This window comes from Coturnix japonica, chromosome 4, assembly GCF_054131305.1.
Source record: "Coturnix japonica strain WE chromosome 4, WE-NBRP24, whole genome shotgun sequence".
In the NCBI taxonomy this organism is placed as follows: Eukaryota; Metazoa; Chordata; class Aves; order Galliformes; family Phasianidae; genus Coturnix; species Coturnix japonica.
This window is the reverse complement of record NC_140666.1, coordinates 70,395,526-70,408,855: the sequence shown is the minus strand read 5'-3', so window position 1 is coordinate 70,408,855 and position 13,330 is coordinate 70,395,526. Positions and strand designations below refer to the sequence as shown.

Below are 13,330 nucleotides of genomic sequence, written 5' to 3'. Positions count from 1 at the left end.
CAGGGAAACATTTCTTTGCCCTTCTACACCACTTCCAGCTCAGCATAGAAATAATATGTTTGCTGTTTTTGTCTTAGAGAAACCATGCTGGCAGATACACAGCCCTACAGACACAGAGCTTTTGTCTTAGCAGTCCAACAAGATCACTGATAACACTGGTGGAAGGCACTCATCAGTTGCTTGTGATACTTCTTCCTTCACTGGGTTCCTTCTGCCCTTCTTTGTTGGGGGTTTTCACAGCTTCTCTTTGGCACATTTTCCTTCCACCTACTGCTTGGGAGTACGAGGAGAGGAGAGGCAGAATGGGGATGGACAAAGTTCAGAGCCAAGGTGGGGGCTGCGGTAGGTGGGGAGGAAGTCAGCTGGGCCGGGGGGTGAAAAAAAATGATGCTTTTTAAAGAGGATATAGGAACTTCCTACCCCAGAGGAAAGGCAGGTCTTGATGAGAACAATATAAAGAAGGAAGGAAACGCTTGTTTGGGTGAACAGGAGAACTGAGTGTGGCTGTGGATGAAAGGCGAAGCCCAGCCAGCCCCGTGCAATCAGCAGAGCCATCAGCGTGGGATCTGGGGCCTTGGGAAGGAGAACCAAGTGCACAGCCAGGGAGGGGGCCAGGCAGGGAAAATCCCACACCTAAGGAGTATCAGCACTCAGAACAGAGATACAGATCAGGGATTTGGTACACAGGGAACAGCGAAGATGAGGAGAGGCCGGAATTGTGCTTTGGAAGGAGCGTTCAGCTTGAATACTTGCAGGCATTTATGAGCACAGTCTCTCATTCTGAACAGCCTGCAGCCTGGTTTGTGGGGCTCACAGCTGAAGAGCACCATGTTTTGAAGTGAATCAGATCCTGAATAACCAACAGCTTTTCAAATCTAGAGAAATAATTAAAAGCAAAGACAGAACAGAGAAGTGTCAGATAGTGCTCAGCCACTATTAAATTAGTCAAATAAGGTGCTTTACTTTTCAAAAATCAAACTAGAATTACAAAGTAAAGGGAACCTGCTTTGCAGACGGACTTCGTGCTCTCTCCCAGGACAGGGTGAGAAGGGGCAATGCTGCTTTTCTCCAAGGGAAGAGCAAGCACAGGAGACCCAGCCAGCCACGCTCCCCTCTAAATGGCTCAGAACGTGGATGCCAAGTCTGCCAATATGCTGCTGAGTGAGCGGCAGTGCAGAGAAAGTGACTATGATGGAAGGCAGCACGGCAGGAACACACAGACAGGTGCTGTCAGCCAAATGCTGAATGCTGCAAATGTGCCACAGCAGATGCCCCAATTAAATAAAATGCAGAGTCACAACATTTGCTTGAGTGATTGAGAAAACCAACATGCTCTCGTGATCTCAGAATGACTGACTGGCATGGGAAACAAAAATCACTAAAGCTCCGGCGTTACTTTTATTGTAGCTTGTATGTTAAAAAGAACCAAAAATCACAAACCCTCTCAAACACGAACAGCCCTCTGAGTCATATTTCAGAATGAGGTTTTCTCTTGCTCCTAATTAGACACCCTTACTAACCTGCTCTCAGAGACAGCCTGCAGAGTAGAACTGTCTTTGAATCTAGTTTTACCAGTGAAGAAAATATTGAACTTTTGGTGAAGTTTTCTCCCAGTGCTCTGGCCAACGCTGCTGTGAATGTTCCTGTCAGATGCTCTCTCAGCCCACCCTTCCCAGGTCAGCACGCCTTCACCAGGTGGCTGCATTGCTCTTTGCAGTCATATGACTCCAGTGATGGCCCTCAACTAACTGGCTGCTGTATGTGCCTACCCCTGTTCTGCACCCCAGAGAACGAAGGAATCCCAAGCAGTATTTCTAAAATGAGTATTTTACATGCTCAAGTTGTCCACAGGACATTCAGTGGTTTGAGAAAGGGAGAAAAGAGACAAGCAAACCAATGAAATGGATGGAAGTGCTTGAGGAAACAACCAAAGAGATGCTCATTTGGTGCAGCCCACATATGGCTGAGCTCAGATGTCTCCTAAATTTGGCCTGAGGTTGTGTCATGTGCCCTGCTGTGCCCACAATGGGTGAAACAGCAGTTCTACTCAGAGTATCAGGCAGGAGCAGCAGATTCCCGATCCAATAAGGACACAGCAAAGCTCAGGGCTCACAGAGTGACTTCACCAACAAAGAGGCTTGGTGTGTTTCGGACATACCTATAAAAGCTTACAGAGAAAAGACTAATAACCCAGGTGAAACAGAAACAAAAGGCCTTACGAACCCCTTGCTCCTGGCATTTGAGAGGTTTAAAGACATTATATTGCATGCTGACAGGAATAAAACAGTTCCTCTTTCCAACAGAGAAAACAAAATGTGGCAGAGCACACCAGCTAGAACCAAACCAGCTGAACCCCCACTCCACTTGAAAACAGCTTCACAAAAGCCTGCTCCTTTCCCTTCTGTTTAAGGCAGCAAAGCCCTGACAGACTCAGGATGCCCCCTTTCCTCTGCTTTCACCCTCCCATGACCACCCCACACACACTGCCCCACAGCTCCCTGGTGCAATTCCTTCACTCACCCATGGGCACGCTGCCTCCAGGCAGGGCGAGTGCACCTGTACCAAGCTGTACAAAGCTGTACAAAGCTGTACAAAGCTGTACAAAGCTGTACAAAGCACACAGCTTGGCACCACTGCTGCTCCTGCAAAGGCTTTCCCCTGTCTAACCAGCACAGGTGCCAATGATGGTGAGGTGATAAGGTCTGCTGAGATGGGAGCTGGAGTTTTACTGGAAAGAGCTGAACTGAAGCATTCATTTTAAAACAACGGCTACAAGGAAAATTGTTCTATTTTATTGCTGTTTTGGTTGGAGTGGCAACATGACACCAGGAAAACCCTCCTGGAGTTTCCAAGCCCTTGTTCTTATATTTTGCCTCTTATGCCAGTCACCAGGGTGGCTGCAAAAGGGAAAGAAAAACCTTAGCAAAAATCTATAACTGGTGTCAAGGGGCTTACAGAAAGGCCTGCTGCTCCCCAGGCAGATGGTGGCTTAAAAAACATAAAGCAAGCTGGGCTGATGCTAGAGCCACGTTGCCATAGGAACAGGGAGGTAAGGATGCTGCTCAGATCTGACCGGATGGAAGCAGGTTCAGGATTAGGATTAGCGAAGAAGTGGCCAGATTCCTGCTGCCGTGCATGGTTTTCCTATTACCCTAAACACAGGGCAGGGCTCTCTGAAGGGCTGTGTCACACATCTTGGCACAGATTTTAGCCATTTAAAAAGTATACACACGAATGCAAGAGGGTGCACGAGCACTGAGGCACATCAGCTTTAGTGAGCCATGCAAACTGAGTACATACATGGCAGAAGGATGCCCACCTTCCACAGCAAGACATAGAATACTGCAGTGGTCAGCCACGAGCAGCTCCCCATGAGCTGGGCATTGGGAGCATTGGACAATACAGCCACACAGTTGGGACTGCAGAGCAATAAGAGAGAGGATAATGATTTCCCCCTGCCTCGGGAAAACAAAGTTAATTGTGTCTGATACACATCAGTGTTATTTAAATATTAGAAGAATCAGAAAATGGTTTGTGTTGGCAGAAGTACTTTAAATATACTTGTTAGTTCCCTTTAGATGTTTGAGGGTAGTGTACCAAAAACAGTGTCTTCATCTCGTTGCTGTTCTCAGAGTGAGCTGATTTCAGGTACTTTGCTGCTTCATCCAATTCCAAACCACAGAGTCCAAAGCTAAATGCAAGGAAAGCAAACTCAGAATGAGAACAGAGTTAAATATGCAGATTGAGGCAATCTGAAGAGCAAGCATTGCTTCCATGACTGCTATATAATGATGAGTGAGATTCGGACCCTTAGAATTGAAACAAACTCACACCTGGACGAAGGTTGCTCTGAAGTCCTGCAGTTTGCTGGCACTGCCTCCAGCTGAGCACAGCCAGGTGCTCTGATCAGATACTGAACTGATGGGGGCGAATGTGAAGCCACCCCCGTGTCCAGCACACAGGTGTCCAGCAAGTGGGGATCTTTTTAAGCTGGAATAAATACAAACGACCGATATTAGCTCATCTTTCCAACACGACTAGATGAATGGATGGGTTATTTGTTTGTGGGGTTTTTTTTTTTGGTTTTTTTTTTAGAGTTTGGTTTTAAAAAGGCCTTTTGAAAGAGTTTTCCTGCCCATTTCTAGAAACTTCTATGCCTCGCTTCAGGCTTAAGAGCATTTCTGCACGAGCCGGGGCTGCTCGCACCGCCTATCAGCCGCGCAGCTCTGCACGATGCGTCCTGCTGTCTTCCCTTGCCCCAAACGCACGCTCACGTGCGTTGTTTCTCAGTACACCTGGGAGAGCAGAGCTCTCGTGCTTCGCTTCGGCATCGCCCTGTCGCTCTCCCTCCGCAGCGCTGCCGAGAGCCGCGGGACGGGGCTGCGGGCACGACGCCGGCTGCAGCCAGGGAGGGATCGGCCGCCCCCGGGGGGACGGGCCGTGTGCCCGGGCTGCAGGCAAAGCCGCTTGGCCCGTCTGTTTTATTTTTAGCCGGCAGCGCGGCGGGCGGGGCGGAGCAGGGAGGGAGGAAGGACCGAGGCGGCACCAGGCGCGGGGTTACCGCAGGCGAGCCGCAGCCGCCGGGCTGTACAGCTCAGCCGCCCGGCCCCGCCGCGGCAGGCAGCGGCACAGGCTGCGGCGCAACCCGGCCGGCGGCTCGTTGCTCGTCGCAGCTCCCCGATGGCCAGCCCCGCGCTGGAGCTGGGAGAAGCGCAGCCTCCGCCCGACTCCCCGCAGCCCGAACCGGCCTTCGGCGAGGCGCAGAAGTGGATCGAGGTAAAGGTTGATGGCAGCGCGGTGTGGGCGCCGTGCCGCAGTCCCGAGCTGCCGCCCGGCCGCGGGGCTCCGGCCGCTCTCGGGGGTGCGCGATTTGCGCGCTGCGGCATCCGAGCCGCAGCCCCCGCGCCGGATTTAAGCCCTTAATCGTATTTCCCTCGCCCGCCCCCTGGCTCGGGCTGAGCGGGGCGGCCGTAAACAGCAGCGCAGGTGTTGGAGCCGGCGCTTCCTCCCGGGCGGGGGGGAACCAGGGCTCCCCGGCCCTCCTGGGGACCCGACCCTCCCAGGGCACCCCCGGCCGCAGAGGAGCCGCGCAGGTAACGCGGAACGGCGCGTAGTGTGTGTGTGTGTATGGGGGGAGTACCCGCATCCCCTCCTGTGTCACTGCTGAAAGGTGAGGGTGATGCGGTGCTGCCCCGCGGGTCCCTGACGAGCAGGTGGGGGTGAGACGCCGTAGTTCAATATTTTGGCGTGTAACAATAGCGACGCTTTGAGTAGTTCCGCGCCGTATCGCTGGTGCAGAACAGCCGCGATATAAACCAAGATAGCCGGGTAACAGCTCTCGTCAGCTGCTCGTCAGGCTTTGAGTTTAATCTGCGGCTTTAGGTTCTGCTCTCCTGCGGTGGTTGAGAGAATGGTCGGTAAAGTCATCGCGACGGTGGGATTCCTGCATTCTCAAGTGTATTATCGGGAATAACGGTTGACCCCAACGTCATCTGGAAGGGCAGTGCTGTGTCAGGCACTGATGTAGCTGGCCGGTTGCTGTAGGACCAGAGATGGGGACGGAGAGGAATGGGAAAAGAAGGACTGCTGTGCCAAGGTACAGCCTGTGGGAGAAGTGCAGCGCATGCAGCCAGCTGCGTAGGGTAGATGAATGAGGTGGTCCCCATGTATCCTTCCTTACAGGAGGAGCAGGAGAGAGACATGTGACCCCATACGGTGCGCAGTGCCTTATGGCTTCTGGTTTTGGCTGCTGACAATGCCAGGAACTCAGCAGCAAAGCAGGTCGGTGGGTAATGAGGCTGCCAGCAATCACTCCGGGCATGATGATAATGAAGGGAGTGTGAGCCTTCCTGTTCAGGAGCAGCGAGTGTGGGTCAGGCGGAAACCTCCCTCCTGGGCAGTTCCCTGCCTTCCCAAGCTCTCATGCCTGTGCTGGTATGATGGGGCTGATAAGCTGAGCAGGAGGAGGCTTAACTCCTTCTGCATTTAGTGCCAGCCCAGGAGAGCCATGTGGATAGAGGAAGCTGGATGAAACCTCTCACACTTCCTTATTCACTTTTTGCATCTTGTTGTTGCATGGATGGCAAAGGTGTGATGTGTGTGGTGAGGATGCCAGCTGCCTGTGATCAGGCATGGTCCCATGTACCTTGTGTGTGGTATTTCCTTTTGGGTTAAGTTCAGGGTATGAGGCTTAATACCACCTAGAAAAGTGTGGTCAGCGTTCACATCCTAAATCTGGAGGAGTTGGACTTAGCTAATGGTGTGGAACTTGATACGTTAGCCCAAGGATATTGAAAAGCGACATCAATTGTAACATCCCTAAGATGTTATCTGTTTATTGTAGGCACTAAGCCCTGTTGATTTGGGTGAGAACCAGAAATAGGGCTGTGCCATGCTTGGCTGCTAGGTCCACCTCCTTCAGCTCTGTGGTCGTCCCACAGCAGTCTATGTGCTGGCCCAGCGGTGTTAGCAATCCTCAGGCATGTGGTGGCCTCCAACTCAATGCTGAGCATTTACAAGGATGAGAATAAAACAAGCAGCAACTGCTGTAAGCTGGCTCCTGACCTCCCTGGTATGGGATGGGGAGGACTGGCCGTGAGGGTGCTAGCAGAGCTCAGAACCTGTCAGACAGTAGAGCACAAGGAAGCTGAGGCAGAAACACACAGATCTGAAGCTGCGCATTGTTATTGGTAAGGGACCAGCTGCGTGGCTTGGGGCTGGATCCTCACCCAGTTTAAATACCTTCCAAGTGCTGTCTCTGCTGTAGCAGCACTATGCTTGACCCAGTATCAGGCTGGGCACTACACAGGCAGGTGCTGAGGCTCAGGGTTAAGTGTCTTGAGAGGCCTTCCTTTGCTCCTTGGTGTGTGATGTTTCACCAGAGCATGTCTGATGAGTGCCAGAAGTCTTCTTGCTCTATCAGAGTTATCCTGCTCTTTGCAGAATGGGAGAGTCGTGTGTGCAATGAAGTGGGTGGCTCCTCATAAAAATCCCATCCCTTCTGTGCCTTCCTTGAGCTATGGGACAGAAGCACTGAGGTCCACCTGAGCGTGCAGAAGGGCCCGAGATCTGGATGTGGTGGTGACAGGTTTGATGTGGTCTGAGTGTGGCAGGAGCTGGGATGTGGGGACTCTGTGGACTTTCTGCTCTGATTGCAAGTCACTGTTGGTAGGAAATACAAGTTCAACCTTGTTCATAGGTTTAGTTCTGCACAACCATCAGCCACGCTTCCCCCTGTGTAACAGTAATGCAATTCTGTTATTTTAGTTTTGCTTGGCATGTGCTACTTATGCAAAGAATGCCCTCTTAATGATAAAGTGAACCATATTAGTGGCATTCAGAAGACTTAAAATAAAGGCACCAGATGAAAAACCCTGTGAGGCAGCTCCATGGGCCTGCATTATTAAAGGTGCAGTATCTCGTTTCAATTAACACAGCTCAGTTTCACTGAAAGAATGTATCAGCCTTGTAAAGCGTAGTGTCTTACTAAAGCAAAATAACAGATCTAATTTAATCTAATGGCCTGTAATTTTAACATGTCAAGGTTCCCAGTGTGTTTGCTTAAACTACAATAACTGATGGTTGGAAGAACATCTGTATAAACAGTCATTCTTGCTGCAAAGATTCGTAACAGCAATACAGTAATAAAGCCGCATTTAATACTGGTGCAGCTCCTCGGGGTATTGTTATCTCCTCATCGCCTCATTAATATGCTCTGTCCTCATTGTTGAGACTTGGTTCAATTAGGGATGGCTTTTCCATAGGCTTGTATTCCTTAGAAACTTTGCCAGCTGATAAGAATGCTTCCTCTATTGTTGTCTGGTAATAATAAACAAGGCATGCTTTCTGTCCCTTATGGTCAGTGCTTGACTTTGCCATTCCCTGTAGATGTGCATAGGCTAAAGTGCAGTAATTTCTAACTCTGCCACTTTTATACGTATTTCCCTGCAGAGCTGTGTTGTTAAGAAGCAGCTTGCCAGCCAGAGGGGTTTGTTGGTTGTGTGTTTTTTATTGTTTTTTTCTTTACCTCCACTAGATTTTTCTGTTGAAGACAGCAGCTTTAAGCTGGTTGCTTCTAGAATTGGGGCTAGATGTATTACTTGGTGTTTCTAGATGCGTCCTGTTGCGCAGAAGAACAGCCATGCCACCATCTGCACCACCACATCTGTGAGACAGCACGAGGGTTATAAAAATAGTGATCTGGGCAAGTAAATTTCATGTTACTGTCTTGCATCAGGAGTCTGGAAATGAGATTTTATTAGGATGTCTCTCCCTCCTGTGGATGCCATTCTAGAAAGCTGATGCTTTTGTCCCCCATTGCTTAAAAGGCAGTGGGAGTCGCTCATGGACAAAATCATTCCTATATGGTGAAGGAAGTGGGCTGGGGTAATCTATTGAAGGAGTCTGCAACCTGAGGAATACACACATGGGTTCGTATGGCCTTCAAAATACAGTATGACACTGATTACAGTGCCCTGACTTGGAGGAATATCAGAAATAAAGCTCCTTCTATTGAACATACTGGTTAAACCTACTGATTGACTGCATGTATGAGCATCTTCTCTCTTGCAGGATTGTATCTTTGTATCTAGACATCAACTCTTCCTTTGCTTTCACGGGGATTTTAAGATCCTTGATTAGGGACTCTAGTCCCACAACCACGGTGCCCCTAGCAAGACTGGACCATCAGTCTTGCAGGTACTCAGATAGGAGTAGATTAAATCTAGCAGACGTTTTCTGCAGCAGGCAGTTCTGGAGAAGCCAGTCTGACTACCTGCGAAAGTATCTGAATACAACCACTCAGATGTAGAAAGGTGCAGTAAGACTTAGGACTACATTGTTTTCATAGTTTGAGATAGGAAGTCTAGTATTAAACATGGAGTTTGGTGGGCCTGCCTGTGGTGAGGGGTTGGAGCTTGGTGATCCTTGGGGTCCCTTTCAACTCAAGCCATTCTATGATTCTACAAAGATGTTCCTCAGACTAGAAGAGGCCTATACAAATGGCTTGGACCAGCTGGCTAATCTGTGGACAGCTAAGGTTAGATTATTGTAAGTCAATCATAAAGAGTCAAAAGGTGGCTGGCTTCTGCTCCTGGATGAATGTGAGCTCAGAGTAACTTTACTGTGGTTATTATGACTTGGAATGGAATTCTTTCTCTACATCTCCAGGGCAGCATTTAGTGATGGCAGATGAGGTTGTTGGGGTGCTCTTCATTCTAGCTGGGTCAATCATTCAGTGGTATGAAAACTAAATTGTTTTAAAGGGTTGGAAGAACCTGTCCAAACTCTATGACCTACTAAGCCTTCACCTTCTAGAAATGTTTTTGGCAGCTGACTATGTGTCCTGTGTACATGGACCCAATGCTCTTGTCATGAGGTCTGTGTAAGCCACGTTACAAGTATTGCTTAACACAAGGGTGAGAATAATGAGAACAACAATACTATTGATGAAGGGACAATGTCAGGAAATGCACGGTTGAGCTGCTGATTTGCTTAAAACTGAATTAATTTCTCCTTTCATTACTAAAATTCTAAAATAGGTAAAAGATCTGCCCTTAAAAGCAGAGGCTGGAATGCCATTACCTAATTGGCTGCAAAGATCTGTTGGATGTGACTATTCAACCTCTTTCCACTTGTTCCGCTGATGTTAACCACATTTTTTGTTTTAAAGGAAAATATCATCTAGAAAGCTGGAATCTTTCTTAGCTTGGGGAAGAAGCAGATGATCAGTATGGCAAGTTATTAAAGCTATATTATCTTTGGTTTGCAGAAGCTGCCAGTCCATGAGCTCTTCATCCACAGATGAACACTACTGCGTATTAATATTGTAAATATCCCAACAAGAACAACTGTGTAAGACTGGTACAGTAAAAGTAAGATTTACTGGGGGTGAAAGCATCATTGGAAAGAGTGGTTGATGAAGCTGCATGGGGGCAGGTGTGAGCATTTTGGCATACAGGCTCTGAAGATCTCAGCTTTCCCTCCTTTGGTGTGTCATTTAAGAATGAAACTACTGTGCTCCCCTGCTTCACTCAGTCCCCTTGGCTATGATGATTACAGCTACTATGGTACTGTAGTATCAAAGTTAATAGCTGAAACCTCTTCAAGCTGTGGTGAGTACAGTATCAGGTGAAAGGGCTGCACCATGTGCCCTAGAGGCAGGTTTGTAAGAATGTGATGAACCAGAACACACCCTGACTTAAACTGAAAAACCTCTCCATTACTGCCTCTTATTTATTAAACAGAAATGTACTTAGTGTACCTGGGACAGGCTGAATGACCCTTTGCTGTGGTGCAGGGTGGGGAGGGCCTGGGGGAGGACTGGTGGGGCAGCAAGCTAAATGTGAGGCAGCTGTGTCCTGGCAGCAGGAAGGGTTGGCTCTTTGTAGGTTGATGGAAGTGATTATTTGCTTGCTAGGCCACACCTGCGATACTGCATCCAGTTTTGGGGCCCACGGCACAGAAAGGACATTGGAACAGAGAGATTGGCAGAGTCCTAGGGCTGGCTGGGACTGGAGCACCTTTCCTGAGAGTTAGGCTGGGAAAGAAGTAGATGGCAGGGGGCCTAACAGCTTAAGGCAGGTTGTGGAGAGGGCAGAGGCATTGGGCAGGAGAATGAGACACCTGTCATGCACTAAAAGAGGAAAGGTTCTAACTTAGCGAAGATGCTTCTCCTTGCTTTGTGAGGACAGCTGAGCATTGGTACAGGCTGCCCGTCCCCAGGGTGGCTTGATGCCCAGCTGAACAGGGCTCCAAACAAGCAGATCTGGCTGTCAGTTTCCCTGGTGTGGGGCAGGAGCTTGGGCTGAGAGGCCCCCAGGAACCCCACCAACCTGAATTATTCTGTGGGTCTGCAGCTTATTGGAAGTAGGTGAGTGAATGTTGCTACGTTTTTTAATCCTGCTTTACTGGATACTTAAAGTATCATCACATTTAAGCATCTATTTACATAAACAAGATCTTCTCTTTACAGAGGCAAGATTCCTGTGGCTTTTGATGAGTGTTTTCCAGGTACGCTACTGACTTTCCTTTGTGGGAACTCCTCAAGGCAGCATAAAACGTGTTTGGCTTCCAATCCAACTATTCTACTAAACCTCTTTTATCTTAGAAAACTAAATATGAGCGTCTGCCTTTGCTTGATGAGATTCTTTTTGTTATTTATTTCATTTTGCATCACTATTATTGACCAATAAGGAATGAGTTCCACTTGCTTTTTGGGTCTTGAGGAGATGATGGGCAAGCTTGAGAGTTTGGTTGTTAAATCCTTAAGTGGTTCTTTGTTTGTGCTATTAGTTGGTTATAATAATCCTCTGCTTTCACAGATACTCTGATCAGGTCTACTATAACTTGCTCAAAGCTGTTTTATGTTATATATGTACACAAAATGTTGTGGATAAAGTTGTGAATGCCCCTCCCTGGAAGCATTCAGTGCCAGGCTGGATGGGGCTTTGAGCAGCCTTGTGTAGTGAGAGGTGTTCCTGCCTATAGCAAGGGTTGGAACTACATGATCTTAAAGGTCCCTTCCAACACAAACCGTTCTATGATTCATATGAATGATTCAGTGATTATTGGTAATAATCCTTACCTTAGCAGATGGGCTAGCTTAGTATGGAGTTATTAACAATGTTTGCTTGTCATGTTAAAATTAATTAGTCTAGTGACTTGGATGGTAGAGAAAGGAGAGAATTCTCTTTAATTTGTTATTTGAAGAGAAGCCCTGTTGTGCTATGTTCTGTTCCTTTAGGTATCATGCCTGGCATCAAAGACAGTTTGATTTTAAAATCAGCTTTGACAAACTAAGATTTTGAAAGATAATATTGCTGTGCCTTGTTGGCTCTGGCATCACTGGCACTGATTTGTCGGGCACTTCACAGGCTAAGGAGCTGCATGATGGAAAAGCAGTTCTTTAACTCTGCTTTCTACAGTTGAGTGAGTAGGGTAAGAGGGAAATTATGTCCATTAATCTCTCCTTCACAGGCTGCAAAATTTAAGTAATCTTCTTCCTGAGAATACCTTACTAGTCTTTCCTTTCCTTGAGGCACTGGTCAATTTTTAGTTCAGTATTGCAGTCATGAGCAATGCAGTCTCTGGACAGATTAACATATCATTTAGTTTTTAAATTAGGCTGTTACCTGCTTTCTGTTCCTCGTTGTGCTTTGCTGTGGTTCAGACTTTTCTCCCCAACATGAGGATTTGAAATCTGTAAAAAGATTAACATGTTAGTTCTGTTACATCCAAACAAAGGTGCCAATCGATGCCTTTGGCTTTAGGAACTGACAGTGCTTGGTAGCACTGCATCACATGAAGTCGCTTACACAGAATGGGACTGTTGAAAGGAGATGCTGTGATCTGAAGATGAAAACAAGTGAATCCTCTTGTATTGGAACTTGCCATCTCCAAAGGTGGCAGAGTTGAAGAGGAAAAAAAAAAACACCCTCAAGCAACTAAAACTAGAGAGCCAAGAAATTCAGCTGAATTTGTATGTCAGGAACAGGCTGCAGATTGGCACAAGTAGTGGTAACCTTTACTCTGACTTGAAGAAGCCTTTCTTTTGCGTAAGAGTAGGCTGATGCCCATAAATAACTGTTTGCAAGTGGGAGCAGAATGGTTGCATGGCTACAGAGGACACAGGGCTGAGATTAAAATCTCTGTATGGTGCTTTGTTTTGCAAGCAGTGCATTCAATGAGCTCACAGGGCTGCGTTATGCCCTTATAGTTCCAGCGGAAGGTCATGGTTCTCACAGAATGTGCAGGTCTTCCTAAAAACATCTCAGATCAAATAGAATAGGTATAGATTTGGGGATTACATTTCCCATTTGTTTTTCCCCTCCTCCTAATTTGCTGCTTGGCTGTGAGCATCTTCTAACTGGGAGGAATGAGGAGAGACATAAGTGGCTGACTCGTCTCTGTCAGGACAATCATAGGCAAAGATGGCAGTGTCCTGAACATTCAGCTGAACACCTTGTGAGTAACTGTTGCTTGGATTCATTTCAGTGGGTAACTGGCATTTACTGTAGCAACAGACAAGTCAAAGCTTTCTTTAAGTCCAGAAGCATAACTATAAACACGTAACCTAAACAGGAAAATAAAAAAGACAGCAAATGTATAAAAGTTTTTCTGTTTCTCTTTTTCCCTGAGTCTGATGTGTTGGTTTTTAAAGTGGTGGTTTGGAGAAAAGGGAAGCCCTTATTTGGGATCACACATGTGCAGGGTGCGTCTTCTGCCAGGGTTTGCATTGACTGAAGGCAGCCAAGGGGATGAACTGTTTTCCAGAGAAATGGTACCAACGCGGAAGAGGAAGTCTTGGAGTCAATGGGTTGTAAAGGTGACT

General features: G+C 47.6%; 1 protein-coding gene across 29 annotated transcripts in view; it reads left to right on the top strand.

Moving 5' to 3' along the window:
- The first annotated feature begins 4,559 nt into the window (after positions 1-4,559).
- LIMCH1 (LIM and calponin homology domains 1) overlaps positions 4,560-13,330 on the top strand; it is a 156,368-nt gene continuing 147,597 nt past the window's right edge. For all 29 annotated transcript variants that reach the window (XM_085545515.1, XM_085545513.1, XM_085545514.1 and 26 more), the window contains exon 1: positions 4,560-4,776. In XM_085545515.1, the coding sequence (XP_085401641.1) occupies positions 4,681-4,776 (96 nt within the window). In that variant the 5' untranslated portion in view covers positions 4,560-4,680. The remainder of the gene's footprint in view (positions 4,777-13,330) is intronic.